Source organism: Papio anubis, chromosome 12 (assembly GCF_008728515.1).
Source record: "Papio anubis isolate 15944 chromosome 12, Panubis1.0, whole genome shotgun sequence".
Taxonomy (NCBI): Eukaryota; Metazoa; Chordata; class Mammalia; order Primates; family Cercopithecidae; genus Papio; species Papio anubis.
In genome coordinates, this window is record NC_044987.1 from 119,278,259 (window position 1) to 119,301,401 (window position 23,143).

General features: G+C 54.5%; 1 protein-coding gene across 12 annotated transcripts in view; it reads left to right on the plus strand.

Annotated features, from left to right (window-relative positions):
• ANO1 (anoctamin 1) overlaps positions 1 to 23,143 on the plus strand; it is a 218,213-nt gene that overhangs the window by 140,918 nt on the left and 54,152 nt on the right. For all 12 annotated transcript variants that reach the window (XM_017948165.3, XM_017948164.3, XM_017948166.3 and 9 more), the window contains 4 exons: positions 4,795 to 4,836; positions 11,795 to 11,859; positions 13,191 to 13,325; positions 19,186 to 19,346. In XM_017948165.3, coding sequence (XP_017803654.1) covers positions 4,795 to 4,836; positions 11,795 to 11,859; positions 13,191 to 13,325; positions 19,186 to 19,346 — 403 coding nt within the window. The remainder of the gene's footprint in view (positions 1 to 4,794; positions 4,837 to 11,794; positions 11,860 to 13,190; positions 13,326 to 19,185; positions 19,347 to 23,143) is intronic.

The following is a 23,143-nucleotide window of genomic DNA, read 5'->3' on the forward strand; positions in this document are numbered from 1 at the left end:
ACCCCTGGCTGGTCTGGGTCTCTGGCAGAATGACCAGGGCTCTGTACATGTCTATTTCTGCAGAGCAAGTGGCCAACTTCCTGAGCTGAAGCTCCAGATCCCACTAGTATCCCCTTGACAAATATAGCTGACTTGGGGTGGAGAGAGAGAGAAGGTTGTCTTCTTGTTGTCTCTATGGAAACAGGGACTTAAGTTCACAAGGGCACTGGGAATGGGCCTCGGGGCCTGAGCAGTGTGGGAATCCCGGACAGAGGAGCTCTGAAACTTTGCAAATGTGCAAAGGCCAGGAGCCAAGAAGCAGGAGAGAAGGGACAGGCCTGGGTCTAAGGAGACCCAGATTCCAGTCCCAGCCACTTACCCACTCCTCCGCCTTGAGTGGTGGAGTCAGCCCCTTGTCTCACTGAGCCTCAGTGTCCCCATCTGTGGGTCAGGAATCAGAACTTGTCCTAAGTCCTCTTTTATTTATTTATTTATTTATTTATTTATTTTATTTTATTTTATTTTATTTTATTTTTTTGAGACGGAGTCTTGCTCTGTCACCCAGGCTGGAGTTCAATGGCATGATCTCAGCTCACTGCAACCTCTACCTCCTGGGTTCAAGCAATTCTCCAGCCTCAGCCTCCCAACTAGCTGGGACTACAGGTGCGCACCACTACACCCAGCTAATATTTTGTATTTTTAGTAGAGACACGGTTTCACCATGTTGGCCAGGCTGGTCTCAAACTCCTGACCTTAAGCGATCCGCCCACCTCAGCCTCCCAAAGTGCTGGGATTACAGGTGTGAGCCCCTGCGCCCAGCCTAATTCCTCTCTTCTTGAGGAAGAAACACTGGATTAGACAAATGTAAGGTGCAGGGATCCCACAGGGCAATCCAGAGGTGTCTTCTCCAGAGGGTTGACCCCAAGGGAAGGAGTCTGGGCAGATCTGCCGCCCGTCACCTCGTGGCCTCCCTGTCAGGGCCTCCTCCTCCCTGTAGGTCCGGGGATTGGGGTGTTTGAGCAGCCCCGTTTCCTCCCTTTGTGTGTTCACACATGCTGTTCCTTCTACAGTACTCTTCCCCGCCCCGCCCCACCCCAGGCAGACAGAAGCTCCCACACCAAGCCTTCCTGCTGCCTTCCTCCCCAGGACTAGTGGCTTCTTCCTCCCTTCTCTGGGCCTCGGATGGTCCCTGACCTGCACAGACACCGCCGTCTGACCACCTTTAGTTATGTGTGTCATCTCAAGGAAGCCCCAGCGCTCAGCACTTAATAGGTGCTCAGTAAACGTGGTGTGGATTCGGATTGGACTGAGTCAGTTTGCCTCGGCCAGTGACCTGCTCTCTGGGGAGGTTCCAAGGGCAGGGCTCAAGCCCCTAGACCGTGGCAGTGGCTCCGGGTTCCTGCCCGGAAGCCCTGAGTCTGGAGGAGCCCACTCCTCCCCTCTGTCAGGCTTTCCTCCAGAGGACCCAGCCGGTCTGGCTGTTCTGCTCCACCCTGTGCAGGCTCTGGCTGGGTGCCAGGAAGACAGCCCTGCCTGGCACAGCCCATGATCCCAAGAAGGCAGCCTAGAGCTACATCCATGTTCCCGATTGACCTTTAAGCAGGTAATCCCTGCTGAGAGGTTGAGGTACCGAAGCCAAAATGTTTCTGGCCCTTCCTGCCTGTTTTGAGTCAGCCCTTTAAGTCTTAAAAGGGAAAGGGGAGAAATGAACATATTTAATCTCCTACTGTGTGCAGAGCCCTCTGTTTAGAAGGAACTGTACCTCATATAACCTGTGCAGACGCAGAGACTCAGAGAGGTTTAGTAACTTGCCTGAGGTCGAACAGCCCCTGGGGAGGAGCCGGGACCAAAAGCCGTCCCTAGTGACACTCTGAACTCCAGCGCCTCACTGCGTACCCACCTCATTCTGTCACAGAGGCCAAATGCATCCCTCTTCTTGGCAGCCACTCCTGCATTTGTCTTAGGGATTGACTGTCAACAGTTTAAACTGACTGGTGCAAACCTCCCTCATCAGCTGGATCTATTTCTTGTCAGAGAGCCAGCCTCACAAGAAGCATCTCCAAGATCCTTGCAGAGAATCTCCTCTTTCAAAATCTTCATCGTGCCTTATGCAGTCATGTGGGGTCTGTTCCCACTTTAAAGATGGAGAAACAGGCTGGAGGGGCTCCGGCCACTTGCCCAGGGGTGCACAGTCCAGAAGGAATGGGACCCAGAAGCCCTGGGCTGTGGGTGTCAGGTATCCTTAGGGAATATAGAATTTTACAGCCACAGATTTTCCATACAACTGAAGGGCACCTATGCTGCTAAGTACCACAGCTGATGTTTAAGCATTTGGGGAGGTGACTGGTTCTGGCCTGAGCCGTGTGAACCCATGTCCTTACCCAGAACACTGACCGAAGGGAAGTTCAGGCTGGCCTCGGCGGCCATGGTGAGGCTCTCACTGCATGCTATGTAGTTCCGGCTTTACATTTTTACTTCCATCTTCCTCACCATGAAGCTGTCCTGCATCCTACCCCATTCCATTCCTGTGCTTATTGCATCCATCCATCCATCCATCCATCCATCCATCCATCCATCCATTCATTCATTCATTCATTCATCAAAAATATCTGGTCGGCTGGGCACAGTGACTCACGCCTGTAATCACAGCACTTCGGGAGGCTGAGACGGGTGGATCACCTGAGGTCAGGAGGTCAAAACCAGCTTAGCCAGCATAGCAAAACCTCATCTCTACTAAAAATACAAAAATTAGCTGGGCATGGTGGCACATGCCTGTAATCCCAGCTACTTAGGAGGCTGAGGCAGGAGAATTGCTTGAACCCGGGAGGCAGAGGTTGCAGTGAGCCAAGATTGTGCCGCTGCACTCCACTCTGGGAGACAGAGCAAAACTCCATCTCAGAAAAAAAAAAAAAAGAGTATCTGGTAAATGCCATTGCCAACCGGATAACAACCTGGTAGAACTGTGTGTGGGTAAGAGCCACGCGCTCCAGGCGAGACCCTGAGGAAGTCTCCTGGAATCAGAGTGTATCATCTGAACTGAAAGGACTTTGTTATTTATGTCGGCTACTTGGTGACTTTTTGGCTTTCCTCTTGACTAACATCTCCCTGCCTGAGGTCCCCAGCGTAGGGACCTCCATATAAATGAGACGCTGCTGGGATTGTGTGGTTGTCTCATCCACGTAAAGAGACTGGGAAACACTAAAAGGAATCAGGCTTGGGTGGGTGAGGACCCCCTGAAGACTTAGGAGGAAATTGGTTAAACTGCTCTCAGAGCATCTTGGTTCCAAGACCACCCGTACTGGGTCGCTTGCTTGAGTGTGTGGTCAAGTTGTCCCCACCTGGCAGGGGTTAGAGGAGTCATGGAAGTTGCTGGTGAGTGCAGAGGGCACTGGACAGACCCCCAAGAGTCCCATAGCTTTGTCTGCCTGGATATTCTTAAAACTCGTTGGCCAGGCCAGGTGCAGTGGCTCACGCCTGTAATCCCAGCACTTTGGGAGGCCGAGGCGGGCGGATCACTTGAGGTCAGGAGTTTGAGACCAGCCTGGCCAACACGGTGAAACCCTGTCTCTACTAAACATACAAAAATTAGCTGGGTCTGGTGGTAATCCCAGCTACTTGGGAGACTGAGGCAGGAGAATCACTTGAACCCAGAAGCAAAGGTTGCAGTGAGCCGAGATCACGCCACTGTACTCCAGCCTGAGCGATAAGACTGAAGGGAAGTTCAGGCTGGCCTCGGCGGCCATGGTGAGGCTCTCACTGCATGCTATGTAGTTTCGGCTTTACATTTTTACTTCCATCTTCCTCACCGTGAAGCTGTCCTGCATCCTACCCCATTCCAATCCTGTGCTTATTGCATCCATTCATTCATGCATTCATTCGTCAAAAACATCTGGTTGATTGGGCACGGTGGCTCATGCCTATAATCTCGAAAAAAAAAAAAAAACCATTAGCCAGGCCAGGCCAGCCATGCCCTGAACCTCGACAGAGCCGCTCCCTTGCTGCTCCTCCCCAGTTACTTATGTCAACTGTAGTTATCTGGGGCTCACTGAATGACAGTTCAGTATCATTTTGAGTGTCTGCGAGGGTAATGTGCACACAGCCATAGGCAGTCTAGACCCATGATGTCCCAAGACGGGCTTTCAACCCTTACACCTTTCTCTTCCTTTAGGTTTGAAGGTCTGGATCCAAGTCAGGGTCTGACCAATCTTAGCTGTGTGTCCTCAGAAATGTCAGTTTGCTTCTTGGAGCCTCAGTGTTTCCATCTGTAAAATGGGAGTGTTGGACTCACTGATCTAGACGACAGTGACCATGTCATTTACTGTCCCTCTTGGGATGCTCCACAGCGAAAGGGAGCAAGACACGGACTGTCCCAGCAGAGTGGGACGTATGCGCACCCTATGATAGGACTCTTCCTGCCTCCGAAAGACCCCTTTCTTTTTTTTTTTTTTTGAGACGGAGTCTCGCTCTGTCGCCCAGGCCGGAGTGCAGTGGCGCAATCTCGGCTCACGAAAGCCCCCTTTCATTTGTGTTTCTGGTTCCAAGGACCCGACCGTGGATCCTCTCCTAGAGTCCCCTCGTGTCGAGGGAAGAGGCCACTCAGGCCGTCCTGGAGGCCAACAGGGACTGGCACGGCCTTTCTATCGGAACAGGGGGCACACCCGGGCAACCCTCCCGCTCTCTGTGAAATGTTGTCCCAGGATGATCTAATTTGTGGCAACGAGGGCTGCTGGGGTTTGTGTTTTGAAACATTATGGATGTGAGTGCCTCCAAAGCGCCACTGGATGATAAGAAAGTCCCTTTCCTCTTTTCTAACAGGGAGACTACGAGGGTGAAAACGTGGAGTTCAACGACAGAAAAGTAAGTTGATGGAGCGGAGCAGGAGGCGGCTCTGTCGAGGCTGCAGGTATTCTGGGGCGAGGGTGGGTCTGCAGCTGGACCGAGGACTCGCTGGCCTCCAGGGCCTCCCCAGGGCGCTCGCTGCAGGGGGCTGAGCAGCGGGTGTCCCCTCTCGCCATTTCAGGAGAAAAGTCCCTGAGCTTTGTGTGGCTGGTTTGTTTTCCTCTTTCTGATTCTCAAAAGTGCCCTCGGCAGGTGGCTGTGAGCATGGGAAAGGGAAAGCCGTCCTCCCGGAGCCCACTCCTCACACGCTGTCCTTCCCTTATCTTCTCAGGACAATCTGAACTGTGCCTGGGCCTCCAGCAGTCCTTGCTGGCACATGGCCTAATCCCACAGGGCTCCCAGGCAAATAAACTTGGGAACCACTGAGACCAGGTGCACAGAGAACAATGGCCCCCAGCAGCGCGTTGGGGAAACCTGTTTGATGGTGGTCAGTGAAGCATTTCTCAAATGTACCTTACCTGGAACCCTTTTAAATGGATAAGTTGTCGGGTTAGTGTTCCAGGGAACACAGTTTGGGAAACACTGGGTGACCCCTTTATTCTTTTTTTTGGTGGGGGGATGGAGTCTCACTCTGTCACCCAGGCTGGAGTACAATGGCGCAATCTCGGCTCTCTGCAGCCTCTGCCTCCTGGTTCAAGTGATTCTCCTGCCTCAGCCTCCAGAGTAGCTGGGATTACAGGTGCCTGCCAGCACACCCGGCTAATTTTTGTATTTTTAGTAGAGACGGGCTTTCGCCATGTTGGCCAGGCTGGTCTTGAACTCCTGGTCTCAAGTGATCCACCCGCCTCGGCCTCCCAAAGTGCTGGAATTACAAGCGTGAGTCACCGCACCCAGCCAGCCCCTTTATTCTTTAGTGGCTGTTGCTAATCCCTTACTCCCCAAAGCGTCGGTCCCCACCCTCTGCCCCTCGCTCTGAGCATGGGAACTCCACCCTTCCCACCCAGGCTCCCCAGGAAGCTCTGCTCCTCTACCATGCCCCCCAAAAGAACATGTCCCCACCACAGCCATTTGCTCTTCCCTTCTCCCCCATGGGCCCACACCGGATACCAGCCTTCCCCCCAGGTCTCCACGTCAGCCTCTGCTCCCCAAACGTGCCCAGCCTTCCCTCCCGGGAAGCAGTCCTTCCTAGACCTTGCCTCAACTGCTGGTCCTTCCGCAGGTGGTGGGTAGAGATGCTTCCCTGACAACCTCACAATAGTGGCCTTGTCCCAATTCCCAGGGGCCAGGACCTCTGTGTATGGAACGTTCCTCCTTTCAGCCTCCCCCCACAGGCCCCCATACATGTTTTTAAATCTTTGGTACTTGATACAGCTTGCCTGCCCGGGAGTCCAGATGAAGATGCTATCTAACTTAGCACAAAAATTACATATTTGGTTATTTTTAGTGTAACATCTGGCATCGTCTGAGACCCCATGACTTGCAGAACTCCCCACCCCGATCCTGTTGGAAAAGGAACATCCCCTCCACAGGCCTGTCCTGACCAATTCCAGCCTCAGAGTCCAGCCCCCTTCATTCCTCCGCACCCCTCTGGCGCTTAGCAGATGCCTATCCTCCCCCTAAAGATGCTTCTTCCATGGACACCAGCAGTTCCTTTCTGGCTGAATTCAGTTCTCTGGGTCACAGGCCCCTGAACCCTACCCCCTCCTCCCCCTCCTCCATTCTCAAGCCACACTGGCTGCTTTTCTAATCTCAGGATTGCTTGGCTGATGGTCACATCAGTGCCAGGACTAGCTCATTCAGTTACTTATTCATTCAAGAAATACTTACTGTGCACTACTGTGTGCCAGGCCCAGCAAACACAATGTGGGTTTGTCCAGGCCCAGCTGTTTACCTGGAATGCTTCCCACTCCCCATTTAATTTTAGGTCCTAGCAGTGGATACAATGCCTGGCCCATGGGGGTAGTCAGGGAGTAATGAGTGACAGTTTGGTGAATGGAGTGGATTAAGGGATGATAAATGGATGGATAGAGATGGAGATGGATAAGTGTATAATGGATAAATGGAGGATGGAGAATGCGATCGTCGTCGATAGATACGATAAATCCCCTCTCGGTCGCCAAACCAGTAGATAGATAAAACAAATAATTAATGGCCATTAAATGCGATAAATCGATAAATGAAAATAAAATAACAATTGTCGATAAATGTCGATGCGATCAGTAAACCATTACGTCGGCTCGTCGATAAATTAATGCGATAAATGCGTCATATAAGTAAATAGATAGATAGATCTAAAATAAATAATAAATAATAAATCAGTAAGAGTGAATGCGACAGCGCTGATGGAAAAGGATGAATGATGGATGATAGGTAAATTCGAGAGCAATGGTGGATGGATGGATGCTGGAGGGATGAATAATCAATGATGGATGGATGGATGATAGGTGGGTGAATGGGTAGATGGGTGGATGGATGCTGGAAGAATGGATGATGGATGATGGGATTGGGTGAGTGGATGGATGGATGCTGGAGGAATGAATGATGGATGATGGGTGGGTGGATGGATGATGGAAAGGATGGATGGATGGCAATTGGATGGATGATGGATGGATGGATTTGGATGGATGATAGGTGGGTGGGTAGGTGAATGGATGATGGATGCCTGAGGGATGAATAATTAATATGGATGGATGGATGGCCATTGGAAGGATGAATGATGGATCTGGAGGAACGAATGATGGATGATGGGTGGGTGGATGGGTGGATGGATGGATGTGGATGGATGGATGGATGGATGGATGAATGGATGGATGGACGGGTGCTGGAGGAATGAATGATGGATGATGGGTGGATGGGTGGATGATGGAAGGATGAATGATAGATGATGTGTGGTGGGTGGTGGAGTGAATGGATGGATGCGGAGGATGAATAGTGTAATTTTTGGATGGGTGGCTGATGGAAGGATGAATAGTGGATGCTGGGAGAATAAATGATGTCGCTAAATGCATTACCGATAGATAGATAGATAGATACGTCGATCGTCGATAGATAGATAAGTCTACAAGAGTCGATAATCGATAATGTCGGTAAATCATGCTAATCGAAGATAAAATAATGCGAAGAATCATAATCGCTATCGATACGTCGTCGATACGATAGATACGTCGATCGGTCGATGCGATCGGTCGATAGATACGTCGATAGATGATGCTCGATATCGAAGAATCTCGATCGATCGATCGATCGACTCGATCGATCGACAAATTACTAGAAAAAGGAAATAAACAATGAATAATCTCATTAGGCTCATTGGTGTGAATAATGGAAATAATGGAATAATCATTAGAGTAGATACGATAGAAGTAAATAAATAGATACAAAGAGATAGAATAAATGTAATCTCTAGATAGATACATTATAGATGAATGAAATGCATTAGACAAATGCATTGGAAATAGATGGATGCCAGAGGGATGAATAATTAATGATGGATGGATGATGGAGGGATGAATGATGGATGCTGGAGGAATGAATGATGGATGATGGATAGGTAGATGGATGATGGAAAGAAGAAAAGGAAGGAGGATTACATGAGTGTTTGGGTCCTGACTGAGAGCTGCGGGGAACTCTGCATTCTGCCGCGATGGCTCCACATCACAGCCTGGCACTGAGTTTTTGCCTTTCCAGTGACAGACCCCATGCCTTCTCCATTATTGTTCCCATCAGTGGCAGGAGCCCCGCGTGCCTGACCCTGGGTACCTCACAGGGCAGAAAGGAAATTGCAGCCAAGGACATTTTCCTGTGCTGAGCTGGAGGGTGGGCAGAAGAGAGTGTAGGGAAGTTTAAGCAGGAGGCAGGTCTGGGCCACGGCAGGGCAGCCATCACTCTCGGTCTGATCATGGGACCACAAACACGTAGGAGTACTTGAGAGTGAGCGCCTTCCTCCAGGATCTTGGGCGAGTTCACACCCAACAGAACTAAACCCCGGGTGAGCAAGACACACCCCCAGAGTTGTCTTTGGATATGCAGAAGGTATTCTGCTGGGCAGCTGCTGCCTCCTCCTGCCAAGGCACTGGAAGAGTAGGACCACCTGGGCCCTGTGGGGGAGCGGGGTGGCTTGGGTTGTGGGGGATTGACTCCAGGTGTGGACTAAGGTCTGCTGCATCCCTGGTCCGGACTGGGAGCCACAGAGCCCAACATGTCATTCATCCATCCATTTATCCATTCATTCAACAGTCACTTACTGAAAACTCACAGGCCCTGTTGGAGGCATGGAGGGTGAGAAGGACCAGACAAACCTGGTCCCTCTGGTGCCTCTGTTCTAGAGGCAAAGGCAAGGGGCAATGATGTACACCAATTAAAGACTGCATCCATGTCACCAAGGGCCGGCGGCAGCCATGTGAGTCCTGGCAGGGGGTTTCGACAAGAGAGACGCCTGAGGGTTTTTGGGATCCCTCCAGGGTCCGGATGCTGGAAGGCTCCCAGGTCACAGTGACTGAAGCCACCTGGCTGGCCTGGTTCTCCAGTCCACAGCCCCCATGCCTGGACACCCCCCTGCCCGCTCACCGGGGCTAAGGTGCCACCTTGGAGTCCTTCCAGCACTAACAGTGGAGTCTTTAGTTGGATTTCTTTGCCTTGACGGTGCAGAGTGATTGATGTCGCCTCTTGGCAGGAAGAAAAGTCCACCGAGGTCAAGTGGTTTATGTAGAAAGCTGGGGGTGGGCCCCCTCCACGTGTCTGTCAGAAGATGGTGGGAACCACTGAGGGCGGGTCCTTCCTCCCCCGGTGCAGAACTGTGTCCTTTCTCCCTGTCCCTGTCTCGTTCCCTCCCTTCTTCTGTCCCCATCTCCCTCCCTCACCTCTCTCTCCATCTCTCTATCTCTGTCTCTCCATCTGCCTCTGTCTCTCTCTCCCTCTCCTCCACCTCTCTCTCTCTCTCTCCCTGCATCCCTTCTTCTCTCTGTCACTGTCTCTCCATCTGTCTCTGTCTCTCTCCCTCGCCCCCACCTTTCTCTTGTCTCTGTCTCAGTCTCTCTCCCTCTTTTCCTCCCTCCCCCTTCTCTCTCTCTCTGTCTCTGTCTCTGCATCTGTCTCTGTCTCTCTCTCCTTCTCCCCTGCCTCTCTCTGCCTCTCCCTCTGCCTCCTTCCTTCTCTCTCTGTCTCTCTCTCCCTCTCCCCACCTCTCTCTGTCTCTCTCCCTGCCTCTCTTCTTCTCTCTGTCTCTCCATCTGTCTCTGTCTCTGTCTCTCTCTCCCTCTCCCCCACCTCTCTCTGTCTCTGTCTCTCCATCTGTCTCTGTATCTCTCTCCCTCCCCCCTACTTCTCTCTGTCTCTCTCCCTGCCTCCCTCCTTCTCTCTCTGTCTCTCCGTCTGTCTCTGTCTCTCCCTCTTCCTCCTTCTGTCTCTCTGTCCCCTCCCTCCCTCCTCCTCCCTCTCTGCCGCATCTTCCACCTATCTATGGCATAAATCAGCGGCTTGACTCTAGGTGAGGGGAGGAAGCTGCCCAGGTCAGCGATGGCTGCTTTGCTTTTGCAGAGGTGCAGCTCTGCTTCATCAAGGCTTGCTGGCCGAGGCCTCTCTATGTACACAGTGAAACTGTGGCCTTTTCATCGTTATCTGCCTAAGAAGACACACTGATGCAGAACCACCCTGTACCTTCTGCACATCAGGAACTCACAGGAGCCCATCTGCCTTCTCTCCATGCCCTGGGAGGAGAGATCGCATCCTTCAGTGTAAAGGAGGAGACAGGGATGGGGGAAGGGGTCTGCCCAGGACTCTGGATTCGGGGGTGGGGGAACCTGCCCAGGGCCACAGACAAGTCACAAGCCCCTCCATAGCCATGCTCAGCTGCAGGTGAGGCTGGTGGCTTCGAGGCGCTGTGCAGCAGCAGACGGCCCCTCTGTGGATTTCAGAAACACGCCCTCCACCTGTGACTTTGGGTGGGGGCTGCCGTGGGTACACCTGCGCTGTTTCCCCTCCCTGTTTGTCAGTGGGAGGGTCTCTATAGTGCACAACCCCAGTGTTACCCCAGACGAGACACTCAGGCACGTGAGGCTATGTCAGCTGTGGAGACGGCTCACACTCACTTCCCGCCCTCCAGACACTGGGAGGAGTTACGGAGGCTCCAAGGGGTTCCCTCGTCCCCCAGCTGTGATCTTGACTCTGAGTTTGGGAGGCAGCTTGACCCCAGAATGGGCTCTGAACTGAGGAGGAGGGCAGCTGCCCCACCTCTGGCTGCTGGTGGGTAGCTGCTCTGTCCCGGGACAGCCTCTGGGCCCCTCGCAGTACCTGCATCCTGCCTTCCCTGAGTGTGGCCCTGTCGCTGGGCTTTGAGTTGAGGTCTGTAAAGCGTTAACCACCCACACGCGTGGGTTTATTTTATTTTATTTTTTTACCAGCAGTCCTAACCCGGCGTCTTCCTCAGGACATCCTCTGCATGTTCACACAAGGCTTCCAATCCACCAAACTCATTACCGTCCCTGCCCAAAGCCTGGGGGGGTAACAGGGTGTGTGTGTGTCAATTTCATTTATTTCACGAAGCACTGTTAATCAGACAGCCCATCTCAGGAGATAAACCTCGAGTATCTTTGCATCCCGTGAGAGTTTTTAAAATTTCGCCACTGGTATTTCTCTGCTCAAAACCCTGGTGGTTTTGTGCCCTTTATAAAGAATGGTTTGGTGTCTGACGGGGACGACCAAAAACCCTAAAGGTGAGAAGCCGTACAGCGTCCGGCCCATTTAGGTCAATTCCAGGTCAAATCACGAAGAGCTCACATTCCATAACCTGCCAGAAGCTTCTTTTCCATCCCCACGTTCACCTACAAAGGGAGGCTCTTGCTCGCACACAGCCCAGTCTCAGGAAGTGTTTGTGGGATGAATGAATCATGTCACGGAGGCTCAGTCCCCACTGCTGCGTTCCAAGGAGCAACCTCAGGGTGCCACATGGTCACCAACCCCACTGCTTCCTCCCCCTCAGCTCCTGTACGAAGAGTGGGCGTGTTACGGCGTCTTCTATAAGTACCAGCCCATCGACCTGGTCAGGTAAGAACGCGCCACAGCCTGCGGGAATCAAGTCCCTAGTCCGACGGCAGTTGGATAACGTCCGCCAACGTCCCTGCGGGTTTCTACCACTCTGAATATTCAGTACCTGGGAACGTGTTTGAACTCGAAGAGCTTGTGTAGGAAGACCCAAAATGTCCCTGCAGGGCTGAGAGCCTGGGCCAGCATTAGTTGAAGCAATTTATTCAAATTCCCTGGAGGGTGGGCCCTTTTTTGTCACATTTACCATCTCCTAAATTCACTGCCTGGCCTGGCCTCACTGGGCGGCTGGAGGGGTTTCCCGCTTTGAGATGTGGAGGGGAAGGAAAGAGCTGCCTCTGATGTGTAAGGATTGCTCCTCTCCCAAGAGGATCTCTGTCCCCACAGGGCAGGAAGGAGGGGCGGACCAGGTTAGGTAACCTGCCCACCAGAGCTCGGCTGGTAGAAATCCATTCAAGCCATCAAGGTGCCAACCACACTTAATATGAGGAGCAACTGGGTTTCTTGGAACCTCCCGGCTGAGGTGCTTTCCAGTCCTTACACTGAACAGGGCTTGGAATGGAGCCCACAGCCTCAGGGGAAGTACACCCACACCCACCGGCGTGGGCCATCACACACAGAAACGCACCCACATTCCCGGGGCACCACAGAGAAGGGGGAGCCAGGCATGGTTGCTCACACCTGTAATCCCGGCACTTTGGGAGGCTGAGGCAGGTGGATTACTTGAGGTCAGGAGTTCAAGACCAGCCTGGCCAATGTGGTGAAACCCTGTCTCTATTCAAAATACAAAAGTTAGCTGGCAGTGGTGGTGCATGCTTATCGTCCCAGCTACTCGGGAGGCTGAGGCAGGAGAATAGCTTGAACCTGGGAGGCGGAGGTTGCAGTGAGCCGAGATCGCGCCACTGCACTCCAGCCTGGGTGACAGAGCAAGACTCCATCTCAAAAACAAATAAATAAAGAAATGCAATGGGTGTGATGGCGGGCACCTGTAATCCCAGCTACTCGGGAGGCTGAGGCAAGAGAATCTCTTGGACCCAAGAGGCAGAGGTTGCAGTGAGTCCAGATCGTGCCACTGCACTCCAGCCTGGGCAACGGGAGCAAAACTCCATCTCAAAAAAAAAAAAAAAAAAAAAAAGAGAAGAGGGGAGGGCTTCATAAAAGCAGAGAGCACCCCCAACCTGATGGGGTGGCCCAGGACCCCACTTTCTGCTTCTCAGATGAGAGAACCAGTGTCCCCGGTTTGAGTTGCTCCTTGCTGGGGAGGGCCCGGGGCATGTTTCCCTGCTACTATTGAATGACAGTGGGCTTGACTCTGCTCTGCTCCCCTGGTGTAGGAAGTACTTTGGGGAGAAGATTGGCCTGTACTTCGCCTGGCTGGGCGTGTACACCCAGATGCTCATCCCTGCCTCCATCGTGGGAATCATTGTCTTCCTGTACGGATGTGCCACCGTGGACGAAAACATCCCCAGGTAGGCGGCAGCCCCCCCACCGCCCCGCGGCACACACCAGGGAGCCCTCTCCTGCCATCCCAGCTGCACGATTCATTGGGACACTGGCCTGTCACTCCAATTCCTGTACACATGAAACCTCACGCCAAGCCACGAGCCGTCAGGAGGAAAGGACATGGTTCGAAGCCGTCTAGGAGTCTGGGTGCCCTTCTCAGGCCCATCTGTGCTAGGCTATGTTTTATTGTTAAGAGAAAGGCATAAAACAAACATCTGACCATTTTCATTCTTTGAAGGTTGTTATGGTTTACTCGTTCCTTTTCACTGTTGGTCATTATGTGACAAGAAAGTTCTCTGTTTCCTTGTGTGCCCGGGAGGTGAGACATGGATGCCAGAGGCCTCAGTGCAGGCTGGCGCTCGTGGGAGGTGAAACTTGGATGCTAGTGGCCTCGGTGCAGGCTGGCATTTGTAGGAGGTGAGACAAGAATGCTAGAGGCCTTGGTGCAGGCTGGCACTTGCGGGAGGTGAGATGTGAACACTAGTGGCCTCAGTGCAGGCTGGCACTTGCAGGAGGTGAGATATGAATGGTAGAGGCCTTGGTGCAGGCTGGCACTCGCGGGAGATGAGACGTAAATGCTAGAGGCCTTGGTGCAGGGTGGCACACTTGCAGGAGGTGAGACGTGAACGCTAGAGGCCTTGGTGCAGGCTGGCACTCGTGGGAGGTAAGACATGAATGCCAGAGGCCTCAGTGCAGACTGGTGCTCCCAGGAGGTGAGACATGAACACTAGTGGCCTCGGTGCAGGCTGGCGCTTGCAGGAGGTGAGACATGAATGCCAGAGGCCTCAGTGCAGGCTGGCACTTGTGGGCTGTACAGTAGGTTCCACCTGCCCAGCTTCCTAAGGCTACCTGCAGCCCCGGGAAATCCTGCAGGAACTGTTCCATCAGGGAGGATTGCATCCCACAGCACAGGCAGGCGTCTGAATGTAGATCCGACGTGCCTTCTGCTGTTCACCAAGGGTATGTCAGACGTCAGGGAGCTCAGAAAAGAAGGCCCAGACCTGAGACAGCTGAGCCTCGCTCAGAGGCCCAGCCCGCCCCCCCAGCCCGCGTGACTCAGGGCAAAGAGTCAGTTTTGCATGCGGTGGCACATGCCTGTAATCCCAACACGTTGGGAGGCTAAGGTTGGAGGATCCCTTGAGCCCGGGAGGTCGAGGCCACAGTGAGCCATGGTCTTACCACTGCACTACAGCCTGGGAAACAGAGTGAGGCCCTATAGCCAAAAAAAAAAGAGTCAAGTTTTGAGAAGCTCAGCCTCACTGCGCAGAGCCCCTCTGGTGCTTTTGTAGCTGTTTCTTAGATCTCCTGACACGAACCTAAGGACAATTCCAGGCTCCCAACCTCTGGCAGGGTCTCTACGTCGACAGGCGGCGCCTTCAGTGTGCAAATTGCTCCACCAAGAAATTGACTGTCAAGGGAAATTTGGGCTGGCCCTGCCCTGCAGGGGCTCAAAGTCTCAGAAAAGTCCAAAATGTTAGTCTGGTTATTTTTCAAACCACTCCTGCCAAGTATCTCTAAAGCAGAGCTATAGTTTGGAAAATGTATCAACTGAGCCTGTCTGTAAAGACGCAATCAGTCTTAGCTAGGAAAGAAACTGGCTCTTAGCAGCACAAAAAGACCATATCTGGTCAATTTGTGTTTAAATGATGTTTTGATACATGAATAACACCTAAAATATTCCACCCACCCGGAATCAAAGCTCTGAGGAATCTGGCTTCTCTCCCCTTCGGTGCTATTTGGTCCTAGGCAGGAGAAAGGGTGTCCCTTTGTGAATATGATACGAGGTCCTGGGCACTTGGGTTTGGTTGTGGTAAAGATCAAGGTAGCCCAGATTTGGTGGGGAGTATAAGGCTGGCTTTAGGCTAAGAGCTCAAAGCCAGAGGGAAATGGTGAGTGCAAGGTGGGGATTCTCCCCATGACGTCCTGGAGGAAGCCTGGGGGACCTCCATCTTCCTTCCTTCCTGCCTTTGGAGGGTGGCCTCAGCAGGGAGGCTCTGCCAGCCCAGGGGTTGGTCATGCCAGCTCGGCCCTTCCACCACATGGTCAGAAATGCAAACAGCAGTTACTCAGGATTCAACCACTGTGGGCGGAGACGAGGCCAAAGCCAAGACCTCTGCCCAGTAGGTGACCTGGAGCGAAGTGGGAGGTGCGTGCTTCCTGCAGCTTCCGCCCCATCCCCACCAAGCTTGCAGGGAAGCCGGTGCTCAGCGTGGAGCCGCCTGCCGCCCTTGCACCTCCAGTCCTCCCTGAAGAAGAGAGCTTCCTGCTCTTTGTATTTTGGCTAAAGGCGGTGAAGTGAGAGGCGGAGGGGGATTTAAAACCATCAGAAAAAGGCTTCTTGTTGGGCTGATGGTGTTTGTGCTAGAAGCTGAGGGGGGCAGGGAGGAGAGCCCAGGAGAGCCGTAGGGCTCATGGGCAGGCCATTGGTATACACCTCGGCCTCCCTGTCCCCAATCCCACCGCCGGCGACTCCAGGCCACCCTCAGGCCAGGTGGTCACTGTGGCCTGGGCCACATGCTGGCGATGACGGGGGTGGCCTTCCACGTGCCTGTTCTCTGGGAGAGGAGCTCATGTTGTGCCCAACTGGGGACGTCCTGCCCCCACCCCCCAACACTCTGCTTTCCTCTGCCCTCGAGAGGCCCTCAGGAGAGAGGAGGCTGAGTGAGGGGCACAAGATGAACCCCGAAAGGCCGGCTCCTGGCTTAGGTTTAGAACTCACTGCTGCTGCAAGGCACTTGGCTATTGCATGATGATGACAACAGCATTGATGACCACATGATGGCTGAGGTGTGCCAGGCACTGTTCCAAGGGCCACACTCGTACTAGTTGTTGGTTGTTTAATCCTCCTGACAACCTATTAACACGGCTTCTCTTCACTATCAGCTACCCCATTCTGCAGCCGGGAAAACTAAGGCCACATGGACCACAAAATGCAAGAGCTGAAATACAAACCCAGAGCTAGCTAACCACAGAGTGCAGGTTCTCCCACCACCTGTGTGTGCCTGCCCTGCCCACCCCACCAACCCCTGCTCCCATGCGCACACGCGCGCACACACACACACACACACTTCCTCCCTGCTTCAGGCCATGGCCATGGCTTCAATGAATCGTTCTTAACCTACCCATCTTTTGAGCCTGGAACATGCAGTACCTACACCACTCTGTCACCCAGGCTGGAGTGCAGTGGTGCGATCTCGGCTCACTGCAACCTCTGCCTCCCGGGTTCAAGCGATTCTCCTGCCTCAGCCTCCCGAGTAGCTGGGATTACAGGCGCCCACCACCACGCCCGGATACTTCTTGTATTCTTAGTAGAGACGGGATTTCACCGTGTTGGCCAGGCTGATCTCAAACTCCTGACCTGGAGTGATCTGCCCACCTGGGCCTCCCAGTGCTGGGATTACAGGTGTAAGCCACCGTGCCTGACCCTACACCACTTTTTAATAAATGTTTAGGGACAGTACCCGAAGGAAGAGAATTGAACCAGAATGCCCATGATGCTGGGCACGGAGGAGGCCCCCCAGAGCCTTGCAGGGGACATTTATGAAGTACCAGCGGCCGTGGACTAGCCATGATTCTGTGTATAAGTTCGGTGTATCCAGAAAGTCAAAAAACAAACACCTCTTCAGCGTCCTCCCGGATAACCCTCTGACCCAACCAGCCAGGGTGTGTGTTTAGAGCCTGGAACCTTGTCCAAGGCAGCAGAAAGGAGAAAGTTCAAAGCGGGCCAGAGCGGGAAGGACCTTATTCTGACCCCTCCTCGTTTTCCAGAAAGAAAAACTGAATCTGAGGCTGAAGGACTTGGCCAGGGTCACAGAGGGTTTGAGTAGCCAACTGAGGGCCCAGTTCAGGCCACCCATCTTCCGCAGGGAGCCCCCCACGGCCCTTGAGCAGTAGAGGAGAGCCGTGCAGTGCTCGGGCTTTGAAGACAGAGACCAGGATTCCATTCTCACTCTGCCGTGTGGCCCTGAACAAGTTACTTCCCCTCTCTGGGCTCTGGGATTGCAGCGGTCCCCAGTGCTGGTCCAGGCGAGGTGGAACATCTGTGCCGGCCAATAATGAGGCTCCTGCTCGCGCCGCCAATAGGCTGGAAGTATTGGTATTTTCTTTTTTTTTTTTTTTTTTTTTTGAGAAGGAGTCTCGCTCTGTCGCCCAGGCTGGAGTGCAGTGGCCGGATCTCAGCTCACTGCAAGCTCCGCCTCCCGGGTTCCCGCCATTCTCCTGCCTCAGCCTCCCGAGTAGCTGGGACTACAGGCGCCTGCCACCTCGCCCGGCTAATTTTTTGTATTTTTTAGTAGAGACGGGGTTTCACCGTGTTAGCCAGGATGGTCTCGATCTCCTGACCTCGTGATCCGCCCGTCTCGGCCTCCCAAAGTGCTGGGATTACAGGCTTGAGCCACCGCGCCCGGGCCAGTATTGGTATTTTCTAATATTAGTGGGAGTGAGTCAGTGCTGGGGACGAGGCACAGAGATGGGTCTCGGGCATCACGAAGATCCTTTCTCCTGGCCGCAGTGGTTGAGATCTGGTCCCTGGCTTGCCTGTGCTCAGCGAAGCAGCTGCCTGCACTGAGCAGGACCATCGTCCCCGCCAGGGCCCCCTTGCTTCCCGAGTGAGCCTACAGGGTGGGCCTCTGCTGCGCCAGGCAGCTGGGGACCTATTCCTCCCGGCCCAGCCCCTAGTCTGCCAGAGAGGAGTCCTGGGGTCCCCGTTTCTCTACCTCATGTGTCCAGAGCACCCAGGCCACGTCCAAGGCAGCCGCCCCACCAGGCGGATGGAGATGCTGTGTGAACCGCACGTAGACGGTGCCTGGCACAGAGCAAGGACCCTCGTCATCTCACTGTTTTCCAGGACCTTATAACATAAAGACCTGGCTAGCATTTGCTATTGGCACAAGGCTTGCTGATTAGATGGGGGCAGGCTGGGGACTCTGCCTCTCCTAGAAGTGGCTGGAGGACAGGCTGCAGAGGCTTCTGCCTCAGGGTCACCCCAGGGGTGAATGTTCCGGGGCCCATCTACCACAAAACAGGCCTGGGTGGGTCCACCTCCAGGGCGGGCAACAGAGGTTGCAGGGCTCCATACAAGAGGAAAATACAGGTCCCTAGTTCAAAAATCATTGTGTGTGTATGTGTGTGTCTGTGTGTGTGTATGTGTGTATGTGTATGTGTGTGTGTATGGTGTATGTGTGTTTGTGTGTGTGTGTGTGTGTGTGTGTGGTGTGTGTGTGTGTGTGTGTGTGTGTGTGTGTGTGTGTTGAGACGGAGTCTCGCTCTGTTACCCAGGCTGGAGTGCAGTGACATGATCTCGGCTCACTGCAACCTCTGCCTCCAGGGTTCAAGTGATTATTCTGCCTCAGCCTCCCAAGTAGCTGGGATTACAGGCACGTGCCACCACACCCGGCTAATTTTTGTATTTTTAGTAGAGACGGGGGTTTCACTATATTGGCCAGGCTGGTCTCGAATCCCTGACCTCAGGTGATCCGCCCGTCTTGGCCTTCCAAAGTACTGGGATTACAGGCGTGAGCCACAGCATCCGGCCCATTGTGTGTTTTAAGACAGCAACAGGGGAGCGTTAAACCAAGCATGAGGCCCTGCTGAGCTCAGGGCCAGTGCAACAGCATGGGTCACACGCCTGTGAAGCTGCCCTGGATGACAAGGAGGGACAGGGCATGGCTAAGTACCCGGTCTATGTCCACCACGGCAGGGACCTGGGGGACCCTCGCCAACCCCCAGCTCGGGCCGAGCGCTTTCTCCCAGGCCAGCTCGCCACCCAGGAGGCTCTCCATCCACGCAGCCTGGCAAGGCGATTCCAGGGCTGCCTCTTTCTTGCAGCATGGAGATGTGTGACCAGAGACAAAATATCACCATGTGCCCACTTTGCGACAAGACCTGCAGCTACTGGAAGATGAGCTCAGCCTGCGCCACGGCCCGCGCCAGCCACCTCTTCGACAACCCCGCCACCGTCTTCTTCTCTGTCTTCATGGCCCTCTGGGGTAAGCAGAGCTCCAGCGCACTAGGTTTTTGGGCGGTGGTGAGTCTGAGTGGCACCTACGCTGCTTCTGTCTGTCTTGGTGAAATCATCCTCAGGCAGGGGTTGTCAGGAAAAAACATAGGAGATGACCCCCGTTTTATGTTCAGGTTACTGGGGTCCGCACTGCATCGGGAGAGACACACAGGTTCTCCTGACCCTGCCCAGAGTCTCTTAGGAAAAGCCTAGCAGGGACGTTTTGCTCTGAGAAATCCTGACACCAAGGTGTGTTGGCCTGGGAAGGGCAGCTGATTTAGTGCAGGGAGGCCCGAGGGTCCTGCCTCCATCCCTGCTGCTGCTGGTGACCACCACACCCTGAAGGAAAGCTGACCTGGGCCAGGTCCCGGAGGCACCATCTCTCACTAGAGCCTGCAGCATCCCTGCAGGCTTCAGGCACCCATTTACGGATAAGGAGACAAAGGCCTAAGAGAGTTGGGAATCGCCAGGGGTCACTCAGCTCCTGATTGCCACTGGGCTGCACTGCCACCCAAATCTAAGGCACTGGGCTCCTCCAGGAAGATTCCCTAATCCCAGTCCTACCCGACACCTATCTTCAGCTTTTGGGGCTCGGGAGGTTGGGAAGTGGTGGCTGAATGCATTTCTACAGAGGTTTTGGGGGAGCAAGCAGGGCCGTTCTGTCCTCCGCAGCCCCATGTCACAGCCTGTGCCAGCTGGGCTTCAAGATGCCCACAGTGGGCAGCCTGTGCTGAGCCTGGCCCCATGCCGGGCAGTTAAGCCCCCATCCTTACCTGTGAGCTCCCACCTTGTAGGAGATGGGGCAGAGACGGCACAGGAGGGAATTCTGGAAGAGGTATGAGGCCCTTCAGCTGAGTTGACATGGGTGTGGGGGAGGGAGCATTTGTGGCAGAGAGACCAGGTGTAGAACAGAGGGGTCTCTTGGTCCCACCTCGCATCCCTGCTTGAGGCAGGCTCCCGGGGCCGGAATAGCGCCACCTCACCTGCAGCTCCACATGCTTGGCACTGCCCTGTGTGCTCCGTGGGTAGGCAAGGGGCAAACGCAGACTGAAAAGGCAATTGTGAGGATGGAGGCCAGCCAGGTGCGGGGCTTTGTGCGGCTCTCACCCGCCAGCATGCTGATCCTGGAGATCAGACCTAGGATTCAGTATTGTGCCCCATCACTAAGCAGGGCATTGGCTGGCATTGTCAAAGCCGTGCCAGCATCCTCCGTGGAGAGCACCGCGAAGTTAGGCCTGTGATTCCAGCTCAGCAGCCTCCTGACCAAGGGACAGCTGCTCGGGGGAGGCCGGAAACCTAGGGGAGGTTCGGAGGATGAAGGTGGAGCTGGTCTCTGGTCTGCACAGAAGCACCGGCAGAGAGGGACTGAAGTGCCGGCACCCGGCTCCAAGTCCAGTGTGCTGCTCCCCTCTTCCTCTTTATGGTTCCTCGGTTCTCTCCAGCCCTGAGCCCTGTCCCTACACAGCTTGGCAGCCTCCTCCCCTGCTCCGGAGGCTGCATTCAGGGCTGCTGTTCCCTCCAACAGTGCCTAAGAGAATTCCCCACGAGGCTGAGGAGGCTAAGGAAGCCGACGGGCTGTGGTTATCCTCACACTTGGTGCAGACGTCCTGCAGCTGGGACTCAGGGTTTGGCTCAGCCTGTGTGATTTGGGGGTGGGTGTGCACAGCGGAGCCGAGGGATGTATCAGGAGAGGTGAGGGAGGGGAGGTCTGGCCCACCCTCTGCAGCTCCTGCTCCAGCCTGGGCAGCTGGGCTGGGTCCTCTTGCCTCCGCTCACCCATCACATTCTGGAGACCCGGGACAGAGGCAGCCAGCTCTGAGCATGGGTGCTGGCGAGGGTGGGAGTTGGAGCTTCTCCACTTAGATGCTGTGTGGACGGCCACCTCCCTCAAGCCCCTCCTCACCCTGGAATCTTATTGGGCAGCTCCATGTCCTTAGCAGAGTTCCCTCCACAGAGTCCTTGGCCTTGGCCCGAGGCACCTCCCTGCAGCCCCCACCCTCTGTGTGCCCAGCTGGAAGGGCCCGGCTCCCGTGAGGGCTTCCTCCACGTGGTGGCCAGCAGCTCTGTTTCCTCATTTCGGTCCCCTGGGCCTGTGTGGCCACTGAGACCGTACTTCGGGTGGCCCATAGCAAGACCCACAAATAAGTGTGAGCCTGTAGCACTGAGCCCCCAAGCCGCTAGGAGACTGTTCAGTGCCACCTTCTGTGGTCAGCCCTGCTGCCCCGTGTGCATTTCTACAGCCCCCCGGGGCTCAGACTCCCCCTCTGCCAGTCCCCACCTCACTGCTCTGAACCTCAGCTTCCTCGTCTGCAGAATGGGGCTGCATGAGGATTAGAGGCGGCGGACATGAACTCTCAGCCGAGGCTTCGCACGTAGCTCACTCTAGATAGGTGGTCACTGCCGTCTTACAACGTTGGAGCATGTGAGAACCAAAGAAAACCTACACGAGAGTGTGCACGCGCCTGGTGTGTGGGAGGTACTCTTCGGTCCATGTGTACTGAGGGCGTGTGTCCCACCTACATGAGGGTGTGCACGCCTGGTGTGTGGGAGGTACTCATGGGCCCGTGTGTACTGAGGGCGCGTGTCCCACCTACATGAGGGTGTGCATGCCTGGTGTGTAGGAGGTACTCTTCGGCCCATGTGTACTGAGGGCGTGTGTTCCGCCTACATGAGAGTGTGCACGTGCCTGGTGTGTGGGAGGTACCCATCGGCCTGTGTGTACTGAGGGCGTGTGTCCCACCTACATGAGAGTTTTGCACGCGCCTGGTGTATTACTCACCGGCCCATGTGTACTGAGGGCGTGTGTCCCGCCTACATGAGGGTGTGCACGTGCTTGCTGTATGGGAGGTACTCATGGGCCGGTGTGTACTGAGTGAAGTGTGTGTCCCACACTGTGCCGGGCCCCCGGGGAACCACAGGAAGCAAACCTCATGTATCTGCTGCTCTAAAAGCTGCAGCATCTGTTTCAAGAGAAGGCCCCATAGGAAGGGTGCAGGGCTGTGGCAGGAGTTCCAGGTGCAGGGAGCAGGTGGGAGGGGCGTCAGAGCTTCCGGAGAGGTCAGCAAGGACTCGCTGAGAAGAGCTTAGTGTGCTTGCTCGGAGGAATCCGAGCCCAGTGCCGTTGGCTGCTGTGTCAAAGACGCTTTCCTGTCTTATGCTTGAGTCGGAGACCGCAAGTCTAACAGGGAACTCACGCAGTGATTAAGAGAGGGGGTGCCATAGTGGGGGCCTAACTCCAGGAAGGGTACCCATGGGAAGGTGCGAGAGAAGCGATTGGGAGCCTCATGGTACCCTCCCTGCCTGGCCCTGGGGGCCCCTGATTTCATCCATCTGTTTCCTCTTTCCCTGCTGAAATCCCTGGGAGAAATCCAGCCCCTAGACTCCCTATAGCCACTTCTCCAAAGAAAGGGCCTCCGATGGAAAAGAGAGACTTTCGATTATTCCAAAGGACTCCACACTTTGTTTCAGCTCTCCTGCTATTCTCATGAGTTAAGGAGACGCTGGCGGGCTTGACCAAGACAGCTCCCACACTTGACCATGAATAATAGGATTTTAAGGGCCCTGGAGAGAGCGGCCACCATGTCCTTCCACCCCACGCTCTGCCCATCCCTAGCATCCCCTTAGGATCTGGGAGGGTGCAGCCATCTGAGAGCCCCTGGCTGGTGTTCTTCTCTATAGCGGACTCCAAAGGCACCCACTTTTGTGGGACTCTCCACACATCCAGTAATTCCTGGGTGCACAGAACTGGGCCTCCCTCCTCCGCAGACAAAGAAGGATGTGGTGTTT